At 42.1% G+C, this 23715-nt stretch overlaps 1 protein-coding gene across 7 annotated transcripts in view; it reads right to left on the reverse strand.

Moving 5' to 3' along the window:
- ATP8A2 (ATPase phospholipid transporting 8A2) overlaps nt 1-23715 on the reverse strand; it is a 318241-nt gene that overhangs the window by 205038 nt on the left and 89488 nt on the right. For all 7 annotated transcript variants that reach the window (XM_053385915.1, XM_053385914.1, XM_053385918.1 and 4 more), the window contains 6 exons: nt 23233-23282; nt 20683-20752; nt 19945-20029; nt 18036-18175; nt 15613-15751; nt 10292-10356 (listed from right to left, as the gene is read on the reverse strand). In XM_053385915.1, the coding sequence (XP_053241890.1) occupies nt 10292-10356; nt 15613-15751; nt 18036-18175; nt 19945-20029; nt 20683-20752; nt 23233-23282 (549 nt within the window). The remainder of the gene's footprint in view (nt 1-10291; nt 10357-15612; nt 15752-18035; nt 18176-19944; nt 20030-20682; nt 20753-23232; nt 23283-23715) is intronic.

Below are 23715 nucleotides of genomic sequence, written 5' to 3' on the forward strand. Positions count from 1 at the left end.
AACTCCTTCAAGCATAGAAGGAAACACAGGATGCCATATTGACTACTGTGATTTGCTGCGAGCCAGTATTACTTGTGGTTTGGCCAGGCTCAGTCTAAATACTAGGAAGCTAGACTCCTGCCTCTGCCTAGGGAACAGAACAATATTTAGCCAGGAATAAATTCTATTTATTAGTTAATGTAATCAAATGCCATGACATATTTATATTTAAATAGGGATTATATTTAGGAAACGGGAGGGGGGATATCCCATGTATTTGACAAAAGATTTTTTTCCCCTTGACATCTTATTTAATTCATTCAAGATTTTATCAACATGTACACTAACCAAGACATTGCTTAGCATTCCACTCAATGTGATGTCTTTGTCATTTTATTTTTAGAGACAGAAAAACAAACTGGCTGAATGATACACTAGTCCATTCACATCTTACTCTCTGCTATAAGGAGAAGACTAGGCTGATTCACAGACACTTAAGACTTCAATCTTTAAGTTTTTGGGAAAGTGCTATTCACCTCCATAGTTCTTACACCGGCGTAACCAAATAATGGATGCCCATTTGTATGGGCACTCAGGCAACCACAAAGGCCTTCCCTGGAGCTGACTCCCCAGCCCCTGTCCCTCCTGAAATTAGGCTGGAAAGCAGACTTCTAGCCAACAGAAGTCATTTTGGGATGTAACTTCACAATGCAATTACAGTGGTGCCTCGCAAGACGAAAAGAATCCGTTCCGCGAGTCTATTCGTCTTGCGGTTTTTTCGTCTTGCGAAGCAAGCCCATTAGCGGCTTAGCGGGCTTAGCGGATCAGCTGATAAGCGGCTTAGCGGATCAGCTGATAAGCGGCTTAGCGATCAGCTGATAAGTGGCTTAGCGGCTTGGGAAAAGGGGGGGGGGAAACCCCGCAGGAACTCGCAAGACATTTTCGTCTTGCGAAGCAAGCCCATAGGAAATTCGTTTTGCGAAGTACCTCCAAAACGGAAAACCCTTTCGTCTAGCGGGTTTTCCGTCTTGCGAGGCATTCGTCTTGCGGGGCACCACTGTATGCTGGAAAAGGCCTTCTATTGGCAGAGGCCCTGCTGATGGTCCCATCTATAACTACAGCTCACGCCACACTTTTAGCAAGGCTTTATTGATTATGGTTCCCCAATTGAAAAAGACCTTTCACTGAAGGTATGTCTGCCCCCCTTGTTGATACATGTCCATCACTGACTCAAGGCACATCAGTTCCACCTGACATTTAGGAATTTGTAAAGATAGTCAGCTGTCTTTATTGCTTTATTGTCTTTATTCAATTATTGCCAGGCTCCTCATGACAAGACATAGTTTCTGGGTTTATTGCAGTATTTTATTGCACTATTTCTTATTGTGAATGGTATGCAGCCCTGAGAAACTTGGCTGAAGGACAGCTTAAAAATGTAACAAATAATGAAATGAATTTTAAATGGCCGGCACTTTGTTCTGTTTTGCTTTTGCTGCCCAACTAAACTTTGCGGAGTTGGACAAGGTATAAAATCAAAAGATTAAATATAATGGGACACCAAGTTCTGCATCGTCTTGACTGAACCTCTTTTGTCTTGCCAGTCAACGTCGATAATACCAAGCTAGATGGAACTCAGTATAAGTAGGGGGTGAACTCTGGTCTTTCAAATTTCAGTGGCGCCCTATATGAGGCCAAACTTCCTCCTGCTTCCGTTCTGTTCAATTCACTACATCCTAGTTGTGATGCCCAGTGGCACCCCCAAGGCTCGGCGTCCAGTGTGGCGGAACTGGTCACATTGCCCTAAATCTGCCTCTAGTATAAGGCAGCTTCCTGTGCCCCTAGACAGCGCTATGCATATCCCACACTAAGCAAGGATGGAATTTAGCAATGGGCTCAAAGTGCACACAGCCCCCATAATGAGTTTGGCAGTGAAGTCATCCCCTTTAAATAATTCAGGCTGCCTGTTCAAACTACGAGAGCAGAAATACCACCAACTGGGACTCAGGGATTCAACTGTGCATGGGACATGCAGATTTCCTATTGCAGAACATTGACTTTGGGGGAAATCCATGGTCTGGTGAGGCCAAAGAGCAGCTCTCCTGGTCCTGCATTTAATACAACAGCTATATAATCAGGGAAATTGGCCAGCGGACCTCATTTCTGGAGCTACTGCATCTGTACTTTTTCTGCCTCAGGCTTCCTTCAGGCCCTAATTAACCTTTGCTCATAAAGCAAGTCTGTATTCCAAAGCTGCTTAATGGCAATATATATAAGGTAGCCAATGATGTAGAAGGAACATAAGGCTCCACCCTGCAGAGGCATTGCTGAAACTACATTTATTAGGCTGCAAAATACAGCTCAAAATTGTGCTTCCAAATTTCCAGCCACTGTTCTTCCCAGCCAGAGACTCCACAACTTCTGTATATTAAACACAGCTGTAATTTGATTTAGGGTGCAAGGTTCGGTGTATTGGTTTCTACAGAGCTAACAACGAAGTCAGTTCTACTGAAACTAACTAGGCATATATGACAGTTAAGAGCCTTCAAGACCAGGATATTTAGTGCTGGGTTGCCTATAAAAAAATGGGTGATAAGCTACAGCTGATGTTAACTGACCCTTTTACACATGGAAGAGTATAAAACCCCCAGTTTTTCTCACTGTTTTTCTTCCAAAACCAAAATCTCTGGATTTTGCCTATATAATTTTTGTTTAATAGTTAAAGCAATTAAATTCAGTAATCATATCACCATGGTATTCAAGTATTGCACCCTAATTGCAGAGGGTTGGACTAGATGACTCGTGAGCTCCCTTCCAACTCTACAATTTTAAGTCACAGAAGGACCACTGGTAGGAACCTCTCAGAATGGTACCCAGTTTGTATTTAAGCTTTCTCCTCCCACAATTGTAAGTAATGTATATAACAGCTCTTAGAACTGTCAGGACTCACTAGAGATAATATGGGCTAGACAAATTCATCTGTGGGTCACCTTCATATGTGTGTGCCCTGAATTAATCTGTTATTTTAATAAAAAAAAACCCTACAAAAATGTGCATTGAAATATGTAGTTATAAATATTTCCCTCTACAAACCTATGTTTAAAATGCATCTTGATATCCTCACCCCATTTCATTACATTTGGAGAAATGCAAAATCTGATTGACAGCTACATTCTGATCCGAACATGACTTGTCTAGGATAAGGTGAGTTTCTAATGGAGTTCACAAAAATCAAATTCCTTACACATCCTTGGTTCAATAAGTTCTACTGCAGAGTGCAGAGCACCTTCACTAACTTAATTGAATTAACCAAGAAGATGATATAAACAGACACACAGACTTCTATTATTACCGCTCTTCTAATTCCCAGAATATGTTGAAGCAAATACAGTGGAAGATACTTCCAGACTGAAGATTTTTAATGCTGCCCACTCATTGTTCTCCCACTATAAGTAGGATAACTTTCCACACTTAGGCAGATACAACCCCCTATCTTCCACCATCTCAATAATGTTCACTTACCACATTTTTCACTCCATAAGACACACCTGACCATAAGACGCACCTAGTTTTTAGAGGCGGAAAGCAAGAAAAAAAATATTCTGCGCAGAGCATGTAAGCGGCTCTCGCTTTTCTTGCTTTAAAGCAAGCAAAGCGAGAGCCGCTTACATGGCTTCTCTCCCGCTTTGTGCAGCTCTCACTTTGCTTGCCCATCCCTCCTCCCGCCTCGCTGTAAAAGAGGAGGAGGAGGAGGAGACACCGGGACAGGTGCTTAGTTTGCTTTACGGCGAGGTGGGAGGCGTGATGGGCAAGCAAAGTGAGAGCTGCACAAAGCGGGAGAGAAGCCATGTAAGCGGCTCTCGCTTTCCTTGCTCCCGTCCGTCCCTCCTCCTGCTTCGCTGAAAAGCCAGCAGAGCAAGAGCGATAGCTGCTCAGCGGCTCTTGCTCTGATGGCTTCCCAGCAAAGCGGGATGAGGGATGAAAGCGAGCCCTTACACGGAGCCCCTTCCGTCCCTCGGAGGGCAGCCCATCTGTCCCCTCTCCCACCTCAGGGGAAAGCCAGCAAGAGCCGCACACACGCTCCGCGCGGCTCTTTAAAGCGAGCGCTGAGCAGAGCCTCCCGCTTGCATTCGCTCCATAAGAGCTTTTTAGGAGGGAAAATGTGCATCTTATGGAGCAAAAAATACTTTTTAATTGAGTAAAAATGTGGCAATTCCACATTTAAACATCCAGTGTGGAAGCACCCAGAAATCATGCAAGCTTGCTCTACTGGCAAAATGAGGTAAGTGGTGACATTTTACATTAGTGATGACCTCTGACTTCAGTCACTCAGGGGTGGGGAGCCTTTGTCCCTCCAGAAGGGAGATGGGAGTCCAACAACAACAACAACCGTAGGGGCACAGGTTCCTCAACCCTAATTTATCTGCACACTTGATTAAAAATACAAACGTATTTGTTCAGTTTCAAAAAATACTCTGAAATTTTCAAGTTCCAGCCCTAGGCAAGCAAGCTGTGGGAATCACCTAATCAGTTCCATTGGCGAAAACCCTGTGCAAGGAAAACCACTTGTGCAATGGGGCTTTCTCCCTTCTCTCCTCCCCATGTACCCCATGAAATTGACTCAGAGTGTTCGGGAGAACTGCTAAGGGAGAGAGAGGGGAGATTCTTTTACAGCTGGCAAGCCAAAATGCTTGCTTTATTAGAACAACTGCCTTGGATATTCTTCCCAAAGGCTACAGTGTTTAGAACAGTTATTCCAGAGTAACCCAGTCAAGACCAATGATTATATTTTGTTCCCATTTTTCTCCTCTGTAGAACACTCATCAAAAAACAAATAAGACAAAAATGGGATGGGGTAGGATTTGGTCCCCTGTCAGTTTACTGGATATGTCTGCCTTTCTGAAATGTTTTTATTAAAGTTTATCTAATAAACGTGATCTCTGCATCAATGATTGAAAAATAATTTTAATAAGATAAAAACACAAACCAGCCAATATCAAATAGCTGCCTTGAAATTAAACTACTTAAGTAATTTCCCCAAGGGCCAAAAGAAATAGGTTTAATATTTACTGAACCTATTAGTTCTCTCCGCTGAGTTAATGCCACACTCTGTCTACCAAGTCATGACCACAAGGGCCTATGGAACCTGATAATATTAGCATCTTTACATATCTCAAATATCACAGATATGGCCATCAAATTCTAATTAGGGAAACAGTTTCTCTTTTTACATTCTTTCTCACCAGTCTCTACAAGAAATTAAGAAAATTTCCCCAAAGACAGCCCGGAATAGCAATCGAAAAAGTATTCTCGTTTTAAATAACTTTTCTTTTTTGCATTTAATGATGTAGCACAGAATACGGACACCCAAAGGCACAGGATTCTGAACTGCACAGGATATCCCCTTGCAATAATGCTGTCAGGTTGCTTGAGTGAGCAGGTCCAGCCTCACTGCCAAAGTTCTGCTCTTTAAGTGGCAAAAACACAATGAATGTGTTGGGAGCTAACAACGCTTGCTTAATATATGTATGCCATGAAAAAAAAATCAATCAACACAAAGTCTTTGTTTCCCAGCAGATTTTATAAAATGCACAAGTTCTTCATGCGTTGAGTGGCGGGAGGGGGGAGAGATTGTTAAACCCTCGAAAACAGGTGCTGTGCCTGTAATTCATTCAGTGGGTACTCTCTTACTATACAGGCAAACAACAGATATTACAGCAGGCATACTGTGCTGTGTTTTTCAAAGCTATTCGGGATTTGGGGGGGGGGATTTTTTGAAGCCTTTCATTCATCCAGCTCTTGTTGAAAGACCAACTTTCTAAAATAGCTCCTGACCTGAAATTGTGAGCCTCTGGACTATTTTATGGATTATACCTGGTGCAGCATATATAAACACCATTGCAACACCAAGCTGTGTGGGTGCCTCTTCATATATATATATATATTGTGAGATATATATATTGCTCTTATGAATAGATGCCCACTGCAGGTCACTGAAACATGGGCCACATTTGCCCATAACGCTAAGCCAAAGCATAGTTTAGCAGGAATTCGCAAACATGCTGACTTCTGGGGAGATTGCTGCTACTTTGTCCCCCCCCCCCCGACTTTCAGCTCAGTATGACAGGTAAACCAATTTTTGGCTTAGTGTGTCATTGAAATCCAGCATTGTGGTTAACCTTGATAACCATGAACTGTAGCTAAGGTTTGTTTCTGTCTACAGATTGTGGTTAAGGAGAAGAATTCAGCCACAATCTCTGATTTGGATAACTTGTTGGCTTCCGTCTGCCTCGAGAGACAAAGGAGGAGTGTGTCTTTGGAGATGAAGTCAAACTGCTGGCAAGTTATAGAGCCTGCTGTGGCTGTAGAGACCAATACAGGAGAGACATGTTTTGTTGCAGCCGGGGCTGTTGTGCTGCTGCAGATACACCATGGTGTTTCTTCTCTCTGTGCTCCTCCTAGTAGTCATTCCTCCTCTGATCACTGTTATGGATACACAACCTGACTTCCTGTCTCCAGGCACTGTGGTCGTCTGCAAGGGATTCCCACATGATGAGGTTGATGTTGTCAGCCTTCATGTCACGTTTGCAGACATCTTTGTAACACAGTTGGTCTGACACACTGGGCCAAACCTTGGTTTAGCTGTGCACCATACTGAGCTAAAAAGACCGGGAAGAAACAAAGCAGCTGGGAGGCAGCACATTCACATGGTCCCAGCAGGCTATAGTTTGGCTTACTGTAACATGTGAAGACTTAGTACCTTGAAAATGAAGGATTTCCTGGTAATGAACCACACAACACTCATTCATGCAACAAGGAGTGAGGTGCCTACATAGTTTACAACTAAAGAACTTTACCAAAGCGTTCTGTATAAATGCTGTAGATAGGGATGGGGGACCTAAGACCCTCCAGATGTTGCTGGACTTACAAGTCCCATCTGTTCCAATCTACATGGCCAATGGTCTGGGATGATGGAGAATGCAGGCCAAGAATAATTTGGAGGGCCACAGGTCCCCTATCCTTGCTGTAGATCAGGGGTCGGCAACCTAAAGCCCATGGGCCACAAGCGGCCCACGGGGGTCGTTTAACTGGCCCATGAGCTGCCCCTGAACCGAGTCGCCTGCTCAGTGAGTCCCCATGTGCTGCGCTAAACTGGCGCAGAGCAGTGCAGGGACTCATTTTCACGGTGCCAGAAATCGCATCTGCGCAGACGCCGGAATTTGTGGGGGCGCGTGTGATCCAGCCCACAGAGGGATCTCCACTGGAGTGAACTGGCCCAGGCAAGGTAAACATTGCCAACCCCTACTGTAGATCATTGATAGGGTGGTAGGACCCTAGCACTAATACAACCATACAACTGGTGCCATCATGTAAGTGCCAGGACAGATTCTAAGTCTATGACTGGCACGAAGGCAGTGACCTGCGCTGCTGCTTCGACATTGCTTTGGGTACAGGTGTGACAAGGCTGCAGATCCAATCACACGCTCCACCTCCCTTTCACGATGTCCCACAAGTCCACCTGCTGGGTCCTGCGCCACATGACGTAACACAGTCTTGGGAGAGCACTGTATCAGACCTCCCTTTCTTCACATCCACAACAGCTTCCATCAGAGCCTAAAGTTGTATTACAGCCACCCACTTCTTTCCAGCTAGAGGAAGAGAGAGCTTCCCCAGATATTCCAGCATAGTCGCTCCTCTCTCACAAAGTGAAACTAACCTGTACAAAAGCCCCAATTAATCTAGTAAGGGCAAGCCTTCACGGATATAAAGATCACATGCATTTCTTCAGCACGGGAAAGAAATAAGGTCAGTGTTTATTTTCTCAGACATCGCCATAAATTAACCTGTCCTGGCATATCAGATTTCTCACAGAAGCATGGGCGCTTAGATCTCTAATGGAATTTATACAATGCCAGCTATTCATTTCTATTTATTTTCCACGATTGGTTTAGTAATTCAGCTTCCAGCAAAGGCTGGAAGTGATATTCCTCCTGGTTCTGGTTTATTCAGGAATAAACATATATGGCATTAGGCGAGTAATGCTACTGGGTAGAAATATTTTTAATTTTTTGGCTATATTTGATCAACAAATCCAAGCTAAAGCAAACAAGGTGGAAGATGAATCATAGTAATGCCTTTGTCTCTGTATTTATTTCCCCTTTATACAGTTTTGCAGTGATTGCCCACTACGGAAAACCTTCCCCCTCACCCATTTTTTTAAGAAAGAGAAAGAGAGAGAGCAAATGAGAACAAACTTTTGAACTGCAATTGGCTTTTTGGTCTAACTTAGGCCTGGGCACTATGTCCCCTTTCCCCATTTATCAACATAAACTGATTCAATGGCTTGCTGATGCTGAAGCTTATACTGCCATCTTGCAACAGAATCATACCAAACACTTTAGAACAAAAATAAGAATGGCGGCAGCTGAATAAGATATGCAAATACTTGCTTCCACACACACATATATATCCACCCATAGCTCACAGCTAAAAAATCCATTTATTTTGCTTCGTGAAATAAAATGGTAACTCAATAATACTCAAATTACCCAGTTCACTGTATACTTAAACTTAGAGGCCCAATTAGCCAGCAGCTGGAATTCAATCACCCTGCTTTTGCCTGCAATTTTAGACAATGATTTCAAGAGTGGAAAGGATTCTTTCTTCTTTTTTAATGTGGAGAGTTGTATATTTAATTTCACATTTGCACTGCTGACTTGCCGTACACATTATTGACTATCTAATTAACACTCTGAAAGTCTGCGTTTGTTCTTCCAACAGAACTGGAGAGAGAGAGAGAGAGAGAGAGAGAGAGAGAGAGAGAGAAGAGGCTTCCACCCATTTAACCACACTACTCGCATTTCATCTGATTACTGGATACAGTTGTGCAACTTACTCATTAACCTGATGCCTCCGAGTCTCTGTATGATTAAGGAAAAACTAGAAATCTTCAAGCAATAAAAACTGACAGCGAAGTTGACCCCCAAATGTATTCTCTCTCCCAATTTTCCTAATTAGCCTCCTTTCCTTAGTCCCACTACTCTCTCTAATAATGGATCTCTGCTCAGCCTGGCTGGTGATTAAGATAACTACGCTTGGCCCCAGATGTTACAAGAACAGCCTAGCTGTCTCCCTCAGGACGAGAGCCCAGTTTGCAGAAATGCTGAGCCTTAAAACCCGTTTCCTGCCGCCCCCCTCAGGTATTTATCCTGCCACTTTTTTTTTTCCCAGGCCACTGTCTTTGCATATTAAAATTATGGCACAGATTATAGGAAGGATGGAGGAGGAGGAGGAGGAGGAATCCCTCCCCCATTTGTCTCTTCTGCGAACACATGATATCAGCATTAATGTGTTACTTGATATATAACAAGTTGTTAAGCTGGTGAGTAGCTTGGGTTTGTGAGGCTGGAAAAGAAAAGAGGACTGAAAGGGGTGTGTGGAAATGGAGGCAGAGAAACTTGACTAATTTCACAAACCACAAATCATGAATAAAATAAATCAAAGCCTCCCCACTCCCTTAAGACCCCCCCCCCACATATTCAGAAAAGTTGATTGCATGAGCAAGAATAGGCCACGGGCAAACAACCAGAATTTAATCACAGGGCAACCAAGCATCTTACTCAATTTTACTTTTTAAAATTATATATATATATGCATGGGTGTGTGTGTGTGTGTGTGTGTGTGTGTGTGTGTGTGTGTAAACAGTAGATCTTCAGGCAGACAGCCTGGAATGAGGATCCCTCCTCCCAAACATCTTTCTCTTCCTCAAGCTCCTTCCCAAGGCCACTACCCTCCACTTTCAGCTCCTTAAAAAGTGGCAGAGACACGTAACAAGCAAATAAAAGATTACCATAAAAGAACGCAATGGAACTTCCCAAATCCCCACATTGTTCTTTCTTTTATCAGATCAAAATGAGCAGACAACAGCAAAGGTTGCTAGGTTTATCGAGGGTGCAGTGAGATTAAGGGCCACTATCTGAACGATAATCTTGGTCATTTGATTGCCCTTTTTACCCACTGCTGTCTTTTTTTATTTGTATATATTTTATTTGTATATATTGCTTGTTTTATGTTGCTAACGCGAATAAAGTTTATCTATCTACTTCCCAAATCTGAGGGGTAGGACACAGAGACCAGCAAGTCAATTCTGACACAACGCTATCCAAAACCGTGTCAATCTTTTGGTAAAATTCCATATCCTTAACCAGAAAATTCCTCATATTTAACTAGAACGTGGTGCAGACATTGCAACATATGGAGAAGTAAGTAACTGATCGAGCCAGTGGCCTGCTGAACTTCAGCAAATTTTACTTACGTCCAGAGAATCTTCATTCACAAGGATGAGAGTCATACTCTGGGACACGAGCCTGCAGGAATATCCTGGGGAAATAAATAACAAAGCAGGCACAGAGGGGCGTCAGGGTCACTTTCTTCTTCACCGTCACAACAAACAAGTTCAACATCAGAAAGAAAACCATAAGAACATAAGAAGAGCCACCTGCTGGATCAGGCCAGGGGCCCATCTAGTCCACCATTCTGCTCCCACAGCGGCCAATCAGATGCTTTTGGGAAGCCCCAGTCAGTAAAACCCACACACCCAGCTCCTGTGGTTTCCACCTGTTGGGATTTTTGACTACGTGCTATCTGGTGCAGCTTCCCACAGAAGCAATTAAGGAGTTGGCCAAAGGCCAAGAAGACTGAGCAGAGGGAGTTATTCTGCCTAGAGATATGGGACCTTGGATACAACTCTGCTATTGGCCGAGGACTCCACATAGGCATGACGACTCATGCCCTTCCTTTTTGGTTAGTTGTTGGTCACTGTGTGGTTTGAGAGTTCGTTCAGTGAGAGCATTAAGATCCGTGCCTGTATATAGTAACTTGTGATTCTGCTGTAAATAATAAACCTTTAAGTAACCAAGTTACTAGTAGCAGGGTCTTGTTCCTGCTTCATGGGGAAGGGGAGAGAACCTGCTTTGCATGCAGAAGGTGTCTTTCTGAGTGTCTTTCCCAGCTGGAATAAACTGCATTTATAGAAAAACACACTGTGCATGCACATGAAAGCTCATACCAAGAACAAACTTACTTGGCCTCTAAGGTGCTACTGGACATATATATATATATATATATATATATATATATATATATATATATACACACACACACACACACACACACACACACATATATATACACACATACACACACACACACACACACACACACACACACACACAGTGGTACCTCGAGCCCCGTTCACATCCTGAATAGAACGTAAGACGCAATGGCGTGTCTGCGGGTTGTGTTTTGCCACTTCCGCACATGCGCGAAACGTCATTTTGAGCGTCTGCACAAGTGGCGAAACCCGGAAGTAACGCGCTCCATTACTTCCGGGTTGCCACGGAGCGCAACCCAAAAGTGCTCAACCTGAAGCACATTCAACCCAAGGTATGACTGTATATATACAGTATTTCGACTACGTCAGACAAACACAGCTACCTACCTAAATCAGTTGTTATGAGTTGTGTATTTTAATGACTGTGCCATTTTATAAACACCCCTCAGAACTACCTGTGTATAAGACGAGCCCCAATTTTAAACCTAATTTTTTGGTAAAAAAAACCCGTAGTCTTATACACAGAAAAATACGGTAATTAATACAAAGTTAAATCTGCAATGCACTCTCAAAACAAGCACAACTTCAAACCATAAGTTATGAAGTTGGCTTGCTACATTAACTAGAGTTTTGTTTTGTTTTTAAGCTATGATCCCTAGTTTGTACGTTAACAACAAGCCAAGTTTCATGGAAATGGAAACTAAACTGTCAGTGTCCTGCTCTTGGTGACTCCTCCTTGCTTTTGCAGATACCCAAGCCATGGTTTAGTGTTGCACACAAAGTCAGCCACTGTTTCTAGCTAGAGTAAGCCAAGAGAAGGGGGTCCGATTTTTGAGAGTTAACTAAGTTGTTCCTGGGGCAGGGAGAGTCTGCTACCTTGAAATAATTTTCTTTCACTTGTGGCCAACTTGACCATTTGTAAATAAAGCACATATTATAAAACGCATGCAAAACTAAGCAAACTCTGTAACAGTACCCAATGTTCAGAGAAAAGGGGAGCAAAGTATTTTAAAAGTATTTTACATAAAATGGATTGCCTCATATAAAAGTTGCGCATGGAGCTTTATTGGTATTCCACATAGAATGTTCTCACTAAAGAAAAAATAGTAACAAATTAAACTGAGCATGTTCTTATAAATCTTTAGAGTAAAACTTGGGGCAAAATGATTGCGAGTTGTTAAGACTTTTACATCTATGGAGAAGAGTAAAGTGAGTTTCCTTAAGTATCTACTAAAAAAAGAGAGAAGTCCTACAAGCTATTTTTAAATTCCTGAATGTTATTTAGTAATAGTAATAATAGTAATAATAGTAATAATGCTGCAGAATGCCAAAGCTCCATTTTATTTTAAAATTTCACTGAAAAATAAAGAGGGATATCTTACAGCTTCAGCCATTACTCTCCAAGTCAGGCATAGCCTGTCCTCAGGGAATGACTGCAGCCCTAAACTGTTACAAATTTAGTATAACTAATTCAAAGGGATTTTCTGCTGGTTTTTGATTGGAACAACAGCTGCAACACTTCACAGCAATTTCCAAGCTGCTGCTTACTGAACCTTTCAGATTCAGCAAGACACCATTTGACAACTGGAGCCGGGGAGCTGAGTGCTGAACAACAGCAAAAAGTTATACTGGATTCCTCAGTGATTAGCAGGATCCAACAGTCATGCAAGTGAATTCAGATGAGGGTGTGCTTTCAAATTCTCCCATGGGGAGCTCATTGAGTTGAATGGTCATATTGTAAGATGCTTTAGATCTTGGGGATGTGTGAAACAAAATACAAATGCATTATATCCTGTGTCACTATGGTAGCTCAACAGATGAGGGAACCACTGGCCTGCCAGCCACTGGATGTCATGAATGCAGACAGACAGCCACCAGGTCATGTGAAGTGGTCAGGTGATGTAAGGAGCCAATGAGATTTTATATCAACCTATAATACAAGGGTGATGAACTCCCCTACTCCAGATCTTTCTCTCTCCCCTCACTGGCCATTTTTGACAGGTGGGCAGGTTCACACAACTGTCAATTATCTGATGTCATAATCACACGTGGTGACTGATAGGTGGTCCCATCCACCTGTCAATGTCAGCTTGCAGAGGAATGCACTGGTAAAGCAGCACCAAGCAGGACTGAACTCTCCACTCATCATTGGAGACTAGGGGATTGCTTGTCTAAACAGGTGCATCTTCAAGAGCTGGCGGAATGCCAATGTTGATGCCGCCTCTTATATTTCAGCAGGAATAGCATTCCCTCCCATGTTACCGCAAGCTGATATTCACCAGACTGTGGCAAAACTAAATGAGTTTCCATTTGCTGATCTTGATGCCCTCACAGGGCAGTGGAGGAAAGGACAGTCTTTCAGTTAACCAGGCCCAGAGTTGTTTAGGGCTTTATACGTAAGTAGCAGGATCTTAAAATTAATCCAGTGGCTAATAGGCAGCGAGTGAAGATCCCTTAGCACAGACATAATGTGTGCCTGATCAGGAGCACAACTCACCACCTGGGCCACAGCATTCTGCACTAGAATGTTTAGCAAAGGAAATTAGAAGAGCCCGCTGGATCAGGCCAATGGCCTATCTAGTCCAGAATCCTGTTCTTACAGTGGTCAACCAGATGCCTGTGGGTTCGAGCACAAGAGTTCTCTTCCCTCCTGTGGTTTCTCTGTCACTTGGGCTGACTAAGCAAGATAATGTGGCAATACTTTGCATACTGTGTGCAGGGGTGCATGCTGGGGGATGTCGTCATCATGAATTTATTGGTTCCCTCCATGTGGGGGGTAGCCCATAGGCATTTTCTGCAGCACAGTCTCTGACTGGTGGGCTTTGGAGGAGCTTCCAGGGGTGCTGAGAGAGTACAGTGGACGCTCGGGTTGCGAACATGATCCATGCGGGAGGCACATTCGCAACCCGCAACATCCGCAACCCACAGCGCCGCATCTGCGCATGCGCAGGTTGTGATTAGGTGTTTCTGCACATGTGCAAAGTGCGATTTAGCGCTTCTGCGCATGCGTGAGTGCCAAAACCCGGAAGTAACCCATTCCAGTACTTCCAGGTTTTGGCGCATCCGTATCCCAAAAACGTGCAACCTGAAGCATCTGTAACCCAAGGTATGACTGTATCTGCCTTTTTCCCCACCATTTGCTCAGTTTCTGCATTGTATTCTCCTTCTAGGCTGAACTGATCACAGGGTACAGCAGCCATTCCAGTGACATAGGAGCAGCATAATATCTGCTCACGCTGTGTGTGTGTGTGTGTGTGTGTGTGTGTGTGTGTGTGAGAGAGAGAGAGAGAGAGAGAGAGAGACTGCTCAGTAAATCATCTGTTCCCATTGCATTAAGATCAGTGCAGAAAGCCCTCTGTGATCTGTTTTGTCCTGCCTCTGGAAATACATTTACATTTTTCTGTGCTGTGGTAAAGAAACAAAGTGCGTATGATTTATCGAGGCTGCATCTGAAATGCCACTTTTAGTAGGAGAAGTCAATTTTAAATGTAAATAGAGAGAATTACTGGCTGTCCAAAACTCCACCGAGCTTAATGCAAGTGAAATCACAGAATACCAGAGCTTTGCTGTTAAAAGCCTATCTTAAATAACTAACAGTCAACCAACAATACGTACTGACTTGAAAGTCACAAAAAGTTAAAGGTCTAGGTGCACAAGCACATTTGAAATTAAAACTGAGTATGTATAAAGATGCAACAGAACAGAGTGAAGTGGTATCAGTCAGGTGTAGTTTCCCTGAATGATAATGTAGGTTTCAGCAATTCGTGATTTATTTTTAAATCCTCATGAAAAGAATTATTTTTAAATCCTCATGAAAAGAATTATTTGGTTTTAGTCTCCTAATGAACACATTTTTGTCTGCAGTTTTAACTAACCTACATATTTTTCCAAGCAACTTCTCCCTATATAATGAATTTTTGTACATTGTTTTCACTAATTTATTCATTTTTGTACACATTTTCCCCTAGTACATGCACTTTTGTTGGAGAACCGCATCAGAAAATTTAGAAAAGTTGAAAATTGGATGATTTTTTTGCTTTAAATCAAATTCCTTCCCTGTTATGACACACAAGGGTTTCAGTCTCAAAGGAAAGTTCTGCAAGGAGATTAGTGCCCCCCACCCACCCACCCAAAACTCCACCCACTAATAGGCCACATACTCCCCGATTCCTATAAAAATTTATATAGAATGGGCACGTTCTCTAGTCTGGGCAATAAGGAAATCTGCACCCAGATTTCACAATTAGGAGCCTGTGCTTCTTATCTCTTACTCATTTAATGAATTAAATGAAAGGGTCAAAGCAGTGCAACGAATGAGCCACACTGCTCAAGCCACCAAATCTTGTGAGTTGTATTCAGCCAAGTTGTACTCAGAGTAGACCCAATAAAATTAATGCACATAAGTTATTCATGCCCATTAATTGAAATGAGTGTGCTTCACCAGATGACTAATGTTGGATAGAGCCCTGTGATCCAACACGTTGCACAGGGCCACCTTAGCAGAAAAGCTGAAGGGTTGTTACCTATGTTCAGAGCTGTTTCTTGTTTGTCTCCTGTTAGGACCCAAATCTTGATTTCTGCTTTTATTAAAGTGGATATCGTTTCTGGAACACCTGCTTGAAGGCGGTCCTCAATGGCCGTAGCACCAAGAAGCAGTAAATCCTGCAAAGGGATGGAAGAGGGGAGAAAAGAATTGGGAGGTCTCCTTCTTCTGGGATCAATCTCAGCTTGGACCATGCTCAAAAACAGAAATTAATGACAGCAAGCTGTGCCTTATCCTTTCTACTACCCACCCTTCAACAAGATATGCATGGCGCAGTTAACTTTCACTGCTCCTCTGGCATGAAAATTGGACATTTCAGAGTGCATAAAAGGACCAGGCACTTTGATCAGAAGGAGGGCAACGATTCAAAAGCAATTAATTGTAATTGCAACTTTAAAAGATAGCCAGTGGAGAGGTCCACGCACCAGTTGCCATAGCAACATTCTTAATAGCCTTAATTGCTATATTTCTTAAGTTCAGAAAACAGAGGTTGCATGGCATCGTGTCGTTAAATATACTTCCTGCTTTCAAAATATACCTACAAAGTGGATGCAATCATCTGAAAGTAAAACTGTTAATTGACCTGATCAAGTCCCACTTTGGAAGCACAAATGTAATGACCATCCATTTATCTTCCCATCTCTATATATCCTTCAGATGTATATATACTCCAAAATAAGAAAAAAACCCAGAAATCCCAAGGAAGTTCGCTCGGGAATAAGTCCCACTGAACTCTGTAAAACTTGCTTCTAAGTAAATATTCTTAATATCAAGCGGCACATATCATTTGCAATTGTAAAATGCACTGGCTCTAGTATATTCTTAACTTTCCTGAAGGTTTGGGGCGACTGCTGTAGAAATGTAAACAGTTTAAGGGAAATAAACAGATAAGACAGACTAAGCATCAGCCCCTGTGTCAGAAATGAACTCCGTCTAACTTAGTGAGATTTGCTGCCTTGTTTAGAACCGAGTGCCCAGTCTTTTGTAAACAACATTTGTCAAAATCCATAATCATAGATTTAAGTGCCCTTTGTTTAAAGGCTACATATTTTGAATTTTGGGAAAGAGAAAAGAGCAAATAACAGAGCAGTGCGTTTTCATAAACAGCAGATCTATGTATTCAATCAGCATGTGACACTTTTTGCAAAAACAGGAATTATATGTGTGGCTCCAAATCAAACATGCAACTCAGCAGATAATTTAAGAGATTTCAAATGAATTTTGCACAAATTGTTAACAACCGAAGAGAAAACATTTTAAAATGTATGCTGGGGGGGGGGGGCTTTTTCAGTTTTGATGCAAAAATTACTGACATCCAAATTAAACAAAACATTCAACTGCAGGAATGCAAAAATTAAGGGGGCTTAATTGTGATGAAAATTGGTTGACTTTTTAATCATGAGAAAGAAGATAAATCACAACAACAGAATCCATACTTTTACTTACTCAACTGTCTATCTCAAAGTCAGGCAGTATTTATGGATATTCCATGCTTGCTTTTGCCATCTGTTTTTGGACTACAATTCCCAGCATCCCTATCACTGGTCCTGCTACCTAGAGATGATGGGAACTGTAGTCCAAAAACAGCTGGAGACCCAATTTCAGGAAACCCTGCTCTAAACTAAGATGCCCCAAATGCTGCAAACGTTCATTATAGGAGAGCAAAGAGGCTGAAATTGCCTCACCAGGAGCCTGTGCAATCATGCTAAGCCACAGCTGCCATAGCGTGACTTGTGAACCAGGCCAACATTACGTTGAAATCTTGCTGTATTTCTACGAAGTGATAACAATCCTTGTTCATATTTCGTTAAGGAAACACTCTGCTTTTGCAGGAAACACATGGATGATTTTATTATTATTATTATTATTATTATTATTATTATTATTATTATTATTTGGTGCGTTGGGGGGAATATTCAAGGGATATGAAATTAACACATCTGAAATGCTTCCAGTGAAACGGAATGGATGCACTGCTTGGTAAAGTTTAGTCTATTTCATGGGTAGGCAAACCAAGGCCTGGGGGCCGGATCCGGCCTGATCGCCTTCTCAATCAGGCCCGTGGACAGTCCGGGAATCAGCATGTTTTTACATGAATAGAATGTGTGCTTTTATTTAAAATGCATCTCTGGGTTATTTGTGGGGCCTGCCTGGTGTTTTTACATGAGTAAAATGTGTCCTTTTATTTTAAATGCATCTCTGGGTGATTTGTGGTGCATAGGAATTCATTCTTTTTTTCTCTCCCCCAAAATATAGTCTGGCCCCCCACAAGGTCTGAGGGACAGTGGACAGGCCCCCTGCTGAAAAAGTTTGCTGACCCCTGACTCCACTTGCTATTGGCAAAATTTGCCAAGTGGGAGAGGATTCGGCTGTAAGCAGCTCAAAACCATGTCTCCTAGTTACCTTCTCAATGATCTCATAGCACTCCTCCAGCTTCTGAGTTCTGTCCTTCAGGTTTGTGCTGGCTTCATTATAGATGGTCAGCCAATCCCGGTAAGCGTTTTCCGATAGGTCTGCATATGCAATGCACAGAGTCCTCAAACCTAAAAAGGAAATGTAGGTATTGGTAAAGGGAGTAATTTGATTCAGTTCACATTTAAAGGCAGACCGACCTAATTCCCACTTTCCAAAACAATACGCGGGCCAAAAATAGCAACCCTTCCAAATTTTGCAGTGCACTCCTCCGGCCATGTAATACATACAACAATGCAAAGAATCGGGTGCATAAAATCATAAAAGTGAAAATAACCATAAAATGCATTATATTAGGGAATACTGCTTTACCAAAATGTATATATTAGGTTAAGAAGTTGTATACAAAATGTGTGTATTAGGAGAAATCTGCCCTGCAATATCAATGAGGTTTTTTTAGGAATGGCAACTTTAACACCTTCACGCAGCTTTCAATTTTAAAAATAAATTACTTACTATACTACAATATAGTTTAAAATTAAATTGTGACGTCACAGAAACATGACATGAGGTAGTTGAATAGCTTCACATTAACTGCCCAACTGCAAATAACATAATGCTCTGTAGTTCCTTTTAATGGACACATGTAATTTGCACCAATGTTGACACAGGTTAACCATGCGCTGTAATCTGAAGAACAGGCCCCTCTGGAATATGAACAGCGTTATTTTTATGAGACTTCTGATAGAATTTAGCATACATAAAAATAATGATTTCTCTTCTGGCACAAGTGAACCAGAAGAAGGAGAGAGCATGGCATATAAAACAGAAGGACAATATTATTGCGGGTGTGGGAGTTCCCAGGAAAAAAGTGTTTGTGTGGTAGGGAGAAACTTTCAGGCATGGGAAGGAATACGTTTCGCAGCAACATGGTATCATAAAAGGAACATAGTCCACTGCCCAGGTTGTTCTACCTCAGTAATGTCCCATTAGCAATGAAATAAGAGACAGGCATATTTGATTTCATATAGCAAACTTGTAGGGGCAGCTACTGCATCTTAAGGGAACACAACAGAAGTGTGGGCAGTAGGATCCAAGTTCATTTTCCGTTTTCCTAAACATTTACAATAGAGGTACCACACGTCACCTTCAAACTTCTTTGTTCTATTCCCCACCCACCCATGATTCATTTCAGAAACACTCTCCCAACTTGCTAAACAAAGGTATTAACACCAGTTGAGAGCTAGGAGACTCAGTTAATGTTGCTTCTGTGGTACTGCTCCACTCCAATTGATCTTTTGTTTCACACCTCTTTAAACAAGATTGCAATCTTGATACACTCCATTTTCACCCAAGGAATGTTTTGCCTCTGGCTTGAGTTGGACTCTGTAGATTCCCCAATTCAGCATCTCCTTTGGCTGGAAACAGATTATAGTGGTGTTGTTCTTTTAAAGGCGGCTGAAAATGGTATGGGTGGCAGAACTGCCTTTAGTCCATGCACACGCTTCCTTGGTCCCACAGTCTATGTCTGGTCACACCATTTTGTAATAAGCAAAAGCAGAGGAGATCCCTCTGGCTGTCTATATCATGGGACAGAATGTGTCTATCAGACCACATTCAGCAGGTGCGGGAACAATCTGCAACTTGTATTTCCTCTCTCAATTCTGCCCATGTTCGATACGTATGGCATGTGAAACTATATATGGCACTATTTTGATGCTCAAACCTGAATCCTTAACAGAAGAACCAAGCCCAAACCCCTCTTCCTCATTAAAAAAACCCAAACCCTTGTCCACCACATTCCATCGAACAAGGGGAAGATAGTTCTTGCTAAGGAATCTATCCATTTTGGTTTCTCCCAATTTCTCATTTTTCCAGACTGCTAAAAACAAATGCCTACCTTCTGTGGCAAAATAGTCAAGATGACACAGTGTTTGCTCCAAATACAGGGAATTTTTGGAGAGTCTCTCGAAAATGACGTTATCCTACCAACAAGAAAGAACATAGATAAAGCATGTGTCCATAAATGCATTTTATAATGCCTATTTAAGATCTTTATATCCTTTATATCCTGCCTTTCCAGGGTGCTTGAGGCGGTTCAGGTAACAAGTAGGACACTTTATAATTAAAAGGAAGGTAGCAGCATTGACCCGCAAAATAATAAGCTGTGGACATACCTAGAAAACAAACAAACAAACTCTATAAATTGTTGGAAAGAGATGGTGTGATTGAATTGAGAGCCCTGCTTCCCTCAAAGAGATAAAGGACATTGTTCAAACCACTATTCCCCCAACCTGGTGCTTTCCAGATGTTTTGGACTACAACTCCCCTAAGGCCCTGCTACCGTTTGCTAGCTGAGGCTGATGGGAGTTGTAGTCCAAAACATCTAGACGGCACCAAGGTTGGGAAGGCTGGATTAAACAGCCAACCTTGGCTTGATCCTGTCCACACAATCCTGATCCAGAGAACAGATCAATTTACTGATGGATAATGTAACAAAGGGGCAATTTAAGTCTTGAAGGGCATACAACCTCTGATGACAATGGCAGTGTTGCTTATTATTATTAGCATTATTTATGAAACACAAAGTGTCATAGCTACAATGGAAAGCATAGTGACAATTTCCTTTGACACTTACGGCTCCTTTGCAGTACAAACGCAGACGTCCTTCCGGAGTCCTAACAATTACAGACATTCGTTTTCTGTCACTGGGAAGAAAAAGAAGAAGCATTCGTTGCAGTTCATGTGTTATCAACATCTAGCAAAGTGCTTGCCAGATGGTCTTCAGGCACAGCCCCACGGGCAGCTCAGTTGGTTAGTGTGGTGCTGATAACGCCAAGGTTGCAGGTTCGAGACAGCTGCCTATTTTGAAGTCAGGTTATCCCCATCCAGATACGGCTGCTGCTGGGCCACCAGCCAAAGCTGGCTGAAGGCACTCCATGTCACAGAGGCCCCTTGTGCATCCAGGGACAAGGATAGCCAGAGAAAACCCCCAAGCTGAACGCCTGATTCTTCAGGGGGAAGTGCAACCCCATGAAGAACTGGCTGAAGGAAACAATATGAGAAATCCTGGGCATGTCACAATCTCCAGGAAGTTCTGAAATGTAAGAGACACCTGGCCCTTTATGAATGAAAATAATTTTGGCTAGCCAAACTTGTAAGTAGGGAAGTGAGAGGTGGTTTCAAGTGAGGGTTGAGTGTAAGAGCCCAGTGGTTTGAGGAAACACCTACAATACCGATCTTTTTGACCCAAAGAGGAAGAGCAAATGGTTTAGGGTTGTCTAAAGATATACAGTGGTACCTCGGGTTAAGTACTTAATTCGTTCCGGAGGTCCGTTCTTAACCTGAAACTGTTCTTAACCTGAAGCACCACTTTAGCTAATGGGGCCTCCTGCTGCTGCCGCGCCGCTGGAGCACAATTTCTGTTCTCATCCTGAAGCAAAGTTCTTTACCTGAAGCACTATTTCTGGGTTAGCGGAGTCTGTAACCTGAAGCGTATGTAACCCGAGGTACCACTTTACAAATATGAGTAATGGGGGAAATTTAGAGGCTCAGGTCCGGAAATGTATCATAATCAAGCCCAATAAACCATTTCCTATAGAACATGGTTTATGAACAACCAAATTACTTTAGAATTAATATGAAAATGTATTTATGAATACAGTGGTTCCTCGTGTTATGCATGGGATCCATTCCGGAGGCCCATCCATAACATGAAAAGCCAGAAGTGGTGCATCTGTGCAGGCGTGCAGCAGGATTTGGTCTTCTGCCCATGCGTGAGCGGCGAAACGCGGAAGTAACCCATTTAATTATTCTACCATACATTTAAAGCCCACCCATTACACATTTAAAAGTGTGTGAATTCATCCAAAGAATCCTGGGACTTGTCATTTGCTAAGGGTACTGGGAATTTCAGGTATATGAGGGTGAAAACTACAGTTTCCAAGATACTTTGGGAGAAGTCATGTGCTTTAAACATGTGTTGAATACATACTGCGGATCTGTCATTAGTCTAATGGTTTGGAGAAGTCAAATGTGGGCCAGATCCTTTGAGAAATACAGATCAGCAATAATGGAGACTGAAACAGCCCTTCCTAATCTCATTTTCTATATAAATGAACGGCATGTCATTATTTTGAAATTAATGAACTTCTTTCTTCTCTCTTTCTGAATTAGATTAAAAGCAGAGGACTCTACCAAGAATACAGTTTGCCATTGATGTCTTCTTACAGGGGACTGCTTGTTTTGCAGGGGGGCGGGGACGACTGAAAGCTCCATCTAACTTCTTTAAAATTAAAAAAAAAAAGTTCTTATTTTTTCCCTTTAGGACAAAAACAGTAAACATACAGGAGAGTTGGAAAAGGGGGATATTCCACCTACTTTATGATCAAGTTTCCTAGGATTGAATTCAATTATTTTCACTGGGAGACAAATGGTGTACCAGGAAGGTACTACAGTGTAACCAATAATTTAAATTATATAGGGCTGGTTTTTTAAAAAAAAATAGATGAAGATAATCAAACAAAAGTGCATAGGAACTGACACCGGGGACACCCATGTATGCAATGAAATTGCAATAAAATTGATTATTATCAAGCCAAGTATAGAGAAGTATAATTCAAGTATAATTCAACCAATTGCACAAAACGAAACCATACGTTTATAATTACATGTACTCATTTTTAGGACCAAGTCATTTTTTTTAATGAAGTAAACATTTCAATGGGGGCCTAAAACATTTCCCAAAAGATTGCACAAATTCTTTTTAATTTTGCATGGTTTTGCTTTGCTTCCTATCCTTCTCAGGAGCTGCTTTGGCACAATCCATTTAGAGAGGATTCTTGAGCATGTTATCCAGCCAGTTAGGGATCACATAGCAGCATTACGACATCATGATGTAGTGTAATTCCCTGGTGTAGTCTGTCCCAGGAACTTGGCCAGCCTTCTCACAGCTGCTAAACTGCCATTTGAAGCAGCAGCAGTAATATCTCTCTGTGTGTGTCTCTCTTTCTCTCTCTCTCTCACACACACCCCTCACACAATGTATTAGACTGTAAACTGTTCCAAACTGCTGGAGGGAATGATGTTGGGGAAGGTTGTTTTAATGGTTTTTCTAAAAAAATTGAGTTTTCTCCACTCCATTTATCACATTTTCTTAGGTACTGAAATAGTTATAAAATCTAATTACCTTGAAAATTCCAAGACATTGAGGATCTCATATGTCTCTTCTTTTCCTAGCTGCAAACACATGAAACAAAAATTGAACCACGTTAAGCAACGCGAACATGCAAAGAAGCCTTGCTTCTTTCGAATGCCCACGTTAAAACATGTGATGATAGCTCCCTCTGCTGGGCAAAATGGTGTACTTATGTGTGCCTCCAAGAGCATGGCAAAGCACACAGAATATTATTTCATTCAGCATCAATTCTCCAATTGTGGAGCATCTGTGGAGAACACGCCTTCATAAGTTTTCACAGTAAAGTGTTAAATCTTCCACAGTGATGGGCTGTCCTGCTTGATAAGACACCTCCAGTGACTTTTAACCTCTGATGCACAATTTATGTTATGGCATTCTAAGTCACAACAGAGCTCAAGCTTTTGTACACAGTGCTCAAGAAAGCACCTACCATGAACATGGGTACTCTGGCTTATACCAAGCAAGCCTACTGAT

Source organism: Podarcis raffonei, chromosome 4 (assembly GCF_027172205.1).
Source record: "Podarcis raffonei isolate rPodRaf1 chromosome 4, rPodRaf1.pri, whole genome shotgun sequence".
Classification (NCBI taxonomy): Eukaryota; Metazoa; Chordata; class Lepidosauria; order Squamata; family Lacertidae; genus Podarcis; species Podarcis raffonei.